Genomic DNA, 9,313 nt, shown 5'->3' on the forward strand with positions numbered 1-9,313 from the left:
ACAAGGTGGTATTATTTAATTTTATAGGGTTTTATTTCAACATAGGCATCCAAAAATACAAATACATAATTAGAAAATAGGAGAAGACAAAATATAAAAGACAATATGAAAAGGAAGAGCCATTATAAAAGAACATATATAAGCCTGGAAACTCACATGCAATGTGGCAGAAATGATGGGGATGTTTGAAGAAATAATGAGGACCACCACAATGCAATATTTCCCTACTCTAAAGCGAGTAAAGAGGATCTGGACAAGCTACGATCTTCGATATAATTCACCTTGTCCTATTTATCATTATTAATATGGTCCCCTTTCATACACTATCATATTTCCAGAAAGAAAAAAGAAAAATTTTATTTTGGAAGAAAAACTGATACTGCTCTCAAATAATTACATTCTACATTCATCAATGGTATCTCTGTCAATCCATTTATTTTCATAAAAAACATGACTATGATCTTTTGTGCAGGCTCAATTTGTACCTTTCTTTTCCAACATAAATAAAATCAAAATTGATGAGGTGGTAATTGGGAAAAGGAGGACAACTTTTGTTTTTTTTCTTTTTCTTTTTTATAACTCTTATTTATGTTTTATTTTGGGAAACTATTAAGAAAAAAATCACCAAAAATTATTTTTTTCATATTTAGTTTTACTAAAAAATATAAAAATATATACTTAAAATTAACTAAAAACTTGTGAATTCTTACATCATTTCATATTTGTAAAGAAGAGTTGAAACATATGAAATAAGATTTAAGTTGTACATAAAAAAATTATTGATTTTAATTTTATTTTTTTCTTCTTTTTTTATTTTTTTAAGGGAAAAAGTGTGTTTTACACTCATATAAAAATATCATAAAATAGCAACCCAACTTTATGAAATACAAATTTCAACCTATTATATAAAAATAATTAGTATTTTATACTTTTTTTGTGAAATATATTATCTTTAATCATTCCGGTATTATTTTTTAATGATATAGGTACTACCTTTAATTATCTTAGGTATTATCTTTAATTGATGAATGCATAAAACTCGAATTATTATTAAAGAATTTTTTTTTGTTATTATTTTTATATGAGTGAGTGAAAAGACAATTTTTCAATGAACACAGGTGTAGAACTAACTATTCATAACCATGCATCTTGTAAATCCATTGGTGCAAAAAAAACTAGTGCAACCACCATTTGATAGGCCACTTCTCTAGATATCTGTGTCACTTCTTTACTTCTCAGAAATATAGCTATAATCACAGCTCAAATATGACTTGGACTATGAGCTAGGAATTAATTAGTTTTCAATATCTCATGTAAATTTAGTAATTATTACACCTTAACTTCCACAAGAACCTAACCATTAATTATCAACAATTTCCCTTCTAATTTTCACAATTAGTTTTATATTTCTTTCCAGCTCCTCTTTTAATTCTTTTTTGTTTCCTTGCATTAGTCCCATATATGCCTCAGCAAAAAAAAATATTCATACCTAGAAATCATGATTTAATTTTTATTTCAATAAAAATTTTATATTGAATTTAATTTCTTGGGATTGAATGTCATTTTCTTGAAATTTACTTTACATTCGCAAGGAAAATGATAAAAAGAAAAAAAAAAATTTCCCACCATACCCTTCTTTTTTTCTATAAACAATATCTTTTTCTTCTTGAACAACATCAGCTATTTTGTCTTTTAAATTTCAAATAATTTTATTATTAATTTGCCTTATAGTTGAATGTAATTAAAATATTATTGAGATTAGACTTGAAATTTGGCCTCAAATCTATTAACCAAACCATGCACAGACAGAGACAGAAAAAAAGAAAAGAAAAAGGGACAAGATTATTAATGTGGTTCGATCATCAATGTGATCCTTATATTCACGAAGTGCACCAATACTCAATAATCTACTAATCAAAATGAATGAGAAGAATTACAATAGTAAAATTATCAAAAACAAAAAAACAAAAAAACTTCTCAATTACGATTGCATTATTTGAAAAAAGCAAAACCCTAACATAATAGGGTTAAATATATATTAGGGACCCCCACGAGCTAACCGGGTAACTCGACCCTCAATTCGAGCGAAGCGCAATAATACTAAATCAAGCTTCACAATCCAACAAAATCATGGATGATACTTTTAGGATTAATACTCCGCACTCAATTATGTTAGTGAATACTTTGAGAATGTTCAATATATAGCACCAATACTTATAATAACTTTGAGATATTATCATATTAATAGAGAGGCTAGAGCAGTTGACACAATTGGAGAGAAAACAAAAGGAAAAGAAAAGAAAGTTTTGATAATAATATTATTAAAAAAAAGAAAAAAAAAAAAAAAACCTAAGGTCCTTGTTTAGCCAAGGAAAAAGGAAGTCAATGAAGACTGAAGAGCAATTCCAAGATGATGTTACGACTGAGGAAAAAACCAAACAGTAAGTTACAAATGCAGCACAGCCAACAAGGCATAAGATGGATTCTTCAGCAGCCAATAGCCATGCACATGTCCATAGCAAACCCCTCCTCTATCCACATATATTCCCCACCCTCATTAATTTCCTCATCCTCCTCCACCTCCAAAACACCACAAAAATGGCGCTGTCCGAAATGGGCTTTTGTTGTTCAAATCTTGTTGACTCTGATCAATCTGAATAGAGCCACTTCTTCTTCTTCTTCAGACCCTCTTGTTCAGCAAGAGTTGGACAAGGTCCTTCAGCTCCCAGGCCAAACCTTTAATATCTCCTTTGCACACTATGCTGGGTACGTCACAGTGAATGAGTACACTGGGAGGGCTCTATTCTACTGGCTCATTGAGGCTGCTGAAGACCCTTCTTCTAAGCCTCTGGTTCTTTGGCTCAATGGAGGTAGGCTTTTGCCAAACACCCTTGTCATTATTTTTGTCACTATTATTTTATGTGTTGACTTCTAGCAATTGGATTATTGTATGGAAGTATTTTGATTAAATGGTACTGTCAGTCTTTTGTCGGTACCCTACGTCTATGAAATAATTGGGAGGGACTTGTTTGGGCTTTGTTTAGTTACGGAGAAAAATGAAGAAAAGGAAGGTATTACTAAGAAAGTTTTTGCTGGTAATTAGGTGTAATTTACAATCATATTTCCTTTCCATTAGTTCTTCCATAATGTTTTTTAATTGCATGCAATTGTAGATAAGGATGCATGGTATTTGGGTGGTGTTTTTAAATCTTTTTATGTGATTAAATAGCAAACATGATTAATGGCCGTACTTAGAGTTCAATTTGTAATTATCTTTCTAGATTACTATTTCTTACCAACTAGCATAAGTGATTATAATGTAAAATTTATTCTCAATCTCGTAGATTATATTTGGTTTTAGAAAAGTACTAAAGAAAAGATATGAAAAATGATTTTCTTATAATGAAAAATATATGTAAAAAAATTAAATATAATTAAAATTAGTTAAAATCTTATGTATTTTTAAATTATTTAATTTTTATATAAAATAGTTAAAATAAGTTAAATAAGTTTAAAATACCACATAAAAGTAATTTATTTACTTTAAATCTATTTTTTATTTTTTTCCTTTTATTTTTATTCTTTGTTTTTTTTTCCTCATATTTTTCTAAATATCGATAATTACGGATATATTGGGAAAATATTGATATATATTTTGACACAAAATATCAGTATATGAAAAATTCATAAAAATATTATAAAAAACTCCAAAAATGATATAATAATAATAATAATATATTAAAGTTATTTTAACAAAAAAAAATGATATATATACCAAAGGATATAATGCATTTAATTTGGATGTATTAAAAAATATAAAAGAAATGTTTATATATATATTTAAAAGTATTTTTTATTTAAAAATATTAATACTTTTATTTATAAATTTATATTTTTCTTGTATTTAATTACTATAATTAAATTTAACTTATTTTCAATAATTTTATATATAATAATAATAATAAATTTTATTTCGTTTATAAATTTTATTTTATAAATTAGTATATATAAGTAATATGCATTTCATAAAACTAAGAGCAACGTAGCTTTTTTGGCAAGTGATTTAAATTTCATGCAAAATACTAGGATTCAAGTCGCGGTGGTGTGTTTTTGGGTTTATGATTTTTCTAATCTTTGTGGAAGTGAATCCCACATAGGACATGGGGAGCAAAATAAAGTTGTATTTAATAAGAGATGCTCCCTTCCTATGCATGCTTGAGGCTTGGATTGTGCTTCTTGTGCACGCTTAAGGTTTGGATTGGGTTTTAGACCAAATGATGCATGCTTCTGAGACTTATATAACGATATTTTCATCTTGGTAAACCTTTTTGCTCTAAATTTATTTCAATAAATAGATTTTGAGAAACTCAAGTCTATTTTGTATCCAAATCCATTGTTTAAGAAAACCTTTTAAAATGTGAATTTGGATTTAAAATTGATGGAGTTTACAATATAATGTCAAGAATTTTTTGGCAATAAATAAAAGCCCAAAGGCAACCACTCAAATTACATATTTTGCACAATAATTGCTTGCCTCAATTAGCCATCCAGGCATCTTGCCTCCAAAGTTATTCATGTACATGCCTCTCTTCTCTTTAGTTATAGGTAAATGTAGCTCTAACCTCTTGCTATCTCGTAGTCAATTCTTATATATAGAAAGACTAAGATGCCCCGTGTGTGTGTTTTTTTTTGTCCTTGTTTCTTTTGCTCAAAATATTAATAAATATTAATTTAATTTAAATCTTAATAGATTGGAATGTCATTAAGTTTTTATTCTATTTTTATTAATGTTATTAAGTATTAAATTGCTTGTTTTTTATTGATATCTCAATGTTAATTCTCATATAAATTATTTGAGACTATGGTAGTTTGGTTTATTTTAATTAAGTCCATAATTATAAGAAGTTTTTAAGAGTGGATTTGGATTTATTTTGAATAATAAATTAATTTTGGATGTTGCAGAACATAAAAGTTGGAAAAGAGAAAGGAAAAATGATTTATGCCTTTGACGAAGTTAAAATTTCTTAACTTTTTCTAAGAAAACAAAATTATCTTAAGAAAAAGTGATAAAATTGAAAAGTAAATTGGTCAAAAATATTGTCAGTACAAACAAGCCTAACTATAGTAAGTTTGTATATGAGATTAATAGGTTCTCTTTGTCAAGCAATAGAACTCCTAATTAAAATTAACTTTTTCATTTAAGATTTGTAAGATACTTTTCCTATTATATTCTTATACTTTTCTAAATTAAATTAGAATATGATTAACTTCTACATTTAATCGTCATCAGTAGTTAAAAATAATAAATAAATAAACAAAAAAAACTAAGATCCAATGATTATTAGTACTATCATGTCCAATTAATAAATCACATTTCCCATTAGATCGAGTGCATGTACTTGTTATAATACATTCACTTGTTTGCTTAAGATCACCAACTCAATGATGTATAATCCTATCAATAGTAGCACAAGTGTAGACTTATTTGTTGGTATTATTGTACCACCAATGCTAAGAATATTTTCAATTAACAAGGAGTTAAAAATAAATCATCATTCCTTGCTTTGGGTTCATTAAACAATAGTATGGTTTTTGTACAATGTTATCATGTTAATTTTCATTATGAGATCATACATAACATATAAATACAAATAATAAAATAATAATATGAAATCTCTTTTAAATAACAATACAAAACAAATTTAATAAAATAAAAATTCTAAAATAGGTTGAGCATAATCTAATAATCTCCAACTTGCATTCGAAACCAATTGTACACTTTTTTTATCTTCATTGTCTCGACATTTTTTGTTAAGGCAATCCTTGCTATTGTTGTATCATCTCTTTTTATTATGTCATCAAGTGAAATCTATGTTCGATGTGTTTCTTTCTTAAGAGTTCTGGGCTCAAGATATGTCTTATTCACGTTATCACAATCATGATGAATTTTCATTGGAAGTTGAATGGATAGAATGACTTCAAGTTCTAGAATGAGCTTACAAATCCACACCACTTTTGTAGCTATATACTCCACTACCATGATGGTCTACTATAATATCTCGCTTTCAATTTCTCCAACTTATTATTTCTTTACGAAGTGGAAAATACGACACCAAAAGTAGGTATTCTATCAACACTTTATTGTAAATTAGTGTGCAACATCAAATAATTAAAGAAAAAAAGAAGATGGTCGATAATCCATCTATACATTTCATGCTCTAAATATGTGATTTACATTGACATATACACAAAGGTATAATACTACTATGGAGATGATAAAGAATTGAAAATTGACACTTGATTATAGGAGTGAATAAGCTATCAAGCCATATGTAGCAAACCTTTCAATATATACAAGTGAGCAATTCCATTCCTCACTCATTGGGAAGCCATGTGCAACATGCCTTGAGATATATACAACAATTGTCATTCCTCGATCATTAGGTTGAGCAACAACCATGAGATATTCATGGAGAAAATATGATAATAGGAAATCCTTGTGACAACAATTTACATTCCACTAGGTTTGCATGCAATAGTTGTTTATCATTCCCCCTTAAGAGTGAACAAAATTTAATGAAATCTGAACTTGTAAAAAAAACTAAGAAAATTGAATCTTAGGCAAGACCTTTGTAAAATGTCAACTATTTGAAGATTTAAAAGTAGAAATTGAGTGACTAAAACACCAAATATAGCATTTTCTTGAAAAAAAAAATGGTAGCGAAGCTCAATATGCTTAGAGCAAGCATAAAAAATGAGGTTTATGGTTGTATAAAGGGAACTTCTTATATATATATATATAAACATTGGATAACTAGACATATATTTTCAAGTAAAAGATACTTTTTTAAGGGATATTTGGTTAAAAGGGGCAAAATAAGTTGGTATTCGGAAAAATAACCTCTGCCTTTTTAAAACCTTAAAAAAAAAAATTAAAAGAGAAACCTTTGAAATTCAAAAGAGTAGAAAAGAAGAGAAAGAGAGCAAAACGAAGGGTTCTTCTATTTTGAATGGTAAATTAGAATGTATGCTTTAGTCTTCTGATTTTTATTTTTATTTATTTTTTTTGTAGATTTTCGTACTATTGTTGATTCTCTGTCTAAAAGGATTCTAAAATGTTCATTTGATTGAAGTGTGATTTTTTTTTTTTATCCAGTTTTTGAAAAAACACGGGAGATGAAAAGAACGAAACAAAGTGGAGAAGGATCTTGAAAGGTACGTTTATTACTTTCAAATAGTTTGTTTTTCATATTTTTTTTATCTCTTTATTGATTTCATACATGTGCTTGAGGTGTGTGTGTGTGTGTGTGTGTGTGTGTTTTCATATGGTTTTAGAAAAAACGCGGAAAGAAGTAATGGGTTTATATGTTCATTTTTTGTTAAGCGTAAATATAAGAGATTTTCTTAAATTTGTTAGTCTATTCCTCTTTGAATTCAAAAAGAAAATTTTTGTATTTAATTAGATTTCATGGCTATTTTATTTTGAAGTTTTGCTCTACTTGTTAAGATTTTGAAGTGTGATATTATGGCAATTGCTCTGATTTTATAGTGTAGAAAACTGTTCATATGGTTCTTGTTGCATGTGTACTTTTAAGCATAAATCTAGTGGAAAAGTAACAAATGTGTTGATCAATTGTGTTCAAAAGAGCTGAAACATAATTAGAGAAACAAAATATGCCCCCATTTTTATTTCTCCTCCCTAGTGATTAGAAGAAACCTTGCATTTGTCCTACGAAGGAAGATGAATTTGTTTCCTTAAAATTCCCAAGTGGAGATATTGGAGGTGTTGCTGAAGTCTTTTTCCATGAGCATTCGTGTCAAATATTCTCTTTTTGTGCTGTTTAACCTCCAATTAATGGAACCAATTTGATAGACATGAATAGTCATTCTTTTCTATTAATGAAAAAATTGGAGATCATTGCAGTCTTTGCCAATTGGGTATCTAGTTTTCAGCAGTTTAGGAAAAAGATCTTTTCCTATTTACAGTTCTCTTCCCAAGGGATAAGAAGTTGGTTTAACCAAAAATCTCAATTTTAATAAAACAATTTGCATTCCTTGCCTACTACAGTTTCCATTTCACTTGTATAGATTAAGAAGAAAACACCTGCCCTCCCTTGGAGGTAAACAAACATTAACATGCACCCTATCAAGTTCTGAACCCAGTTTGCTTTTACTATATCATAGGTGACATTTGCTAAATCTAAAACCCAATTGGTCTTGCAATGCAAACTATAACATTCAAATAGTAATCTCCAACAAAAGTCATGGCAAAGAATGATACTAACTGATGGTTGAAATATTACTCACAACTAAAATATTGAGTGAGATAAAGCATATGCATAGCCAAAATACTCAAAATACTTCTACCATATCCTTTTTGTAAGTAATATGATTTATACCTAGATATGGATGTGAGGAAAAGTAATATGACATGGATTCACAATTAGTTCTTGAAATTTAAGCAAAAATAACCAAAGTGTTTGAACTCATGGAAAGATAATGTTAGATTTGATAAATTTTCTGCATACAATTTTTTAGCATAAAGATACTTGAAGACTCTAAAGATAATATTCATGAACAAAATGAGATGTTGAAACACTCCAAAACTCTTAAACAACCTAGATATATGTAAACTTCACTTGAATCTCCCACGTTATTGACAAAAAGTAATACATATATAACATATGATTTACCAAACAAGTAAGAGGAAAGAAAAGAAAGAAACTTTAACATATTTATTCACCCATAGAAGTATAGGGAAACAAAAATGGTTAACACTATCTATGAAGCAGCTTCAAAGAAGAATAGACTTTCGATGGCTAGTAGATTAACTTCTAATAGTGAATAAGGTAGACATCTTTAAGAGTTATTCTTTTTACAATTCTTTCAATCATCACCACAAATCATCATATTTCTTAGGATTAATTCAATGTTTCTAATAAAATTCGTGAGTAATTTTCTCAAGAAAAAAATGAATAAATATAAAAGGAAAAATATTGCTTCCATCCATAGCCACAGCCACAAGAATTGGAAAATCATGTGCATTATGCAATCTCGTTCATCAATGATCCATTTAAAATAAGTAAATGAAAAATGTAGTGCAAGTTTTATCAAAATGTAAATTTCCAAGAATTGTTTCTAAGGTGATGTAAAAGAATGTTGTACAATGGTCTTTCTCTCTTTCTCTCTTTCTTCTTTATATATATATATATATATCTTGACATCTATATTGTTTACTTTCTTAGTACAAATTTATGGATTTTAATAAGTAAATTTGTGATTGTTATTTGAATCTTTTTTTATATTTATTTTT

At 27.9% G+C, this 9,313-nt stretch overlaps 1 protein-coding gene across 1 annotated transcript; it reads left to right on the top strand.

Moving 5' to 3' along the window:
* The first annotated feature begins 2,356 nt into the window (after positions 1–2,356).
* On the top strand, positions 2,357–7,219 carry LOC104880710 (uncharacterized). The gene is made up of 2 exons (XM_010658326.3): positions 2,357–2,870; positions 7,157–7,219. Exons 1-2 carry the CDS (start codon positions 2,411–2,413, stop codon positions 7,210–7,212), a joined length of 516 nt encoding a protein of 171 aa, XP_010656628.1. The 5' UTR covers positions 2,357–2,410; the 3' UTR covers positions 7,213–7,219.
* The last annotated feature ends 2,094 nt before the right edge of the window (positions 7,220–9,313 follow it).

Source organism: Vitis vinifera, chromosome 11, assembly GCF_030704535.1.
Source record: "Vitis vinifera cultivar Pinot Noir 40024 chromosome 11, ASM3070453v1".
In the NCBI taxonomy this organism is placed as follows: domain Eukaryota; kingdom Viridiplantae; phylum Streptophyta; class Magnoliopsida; order Vitales; family Vitaceae; genus Vitis; species Vitis vinifera.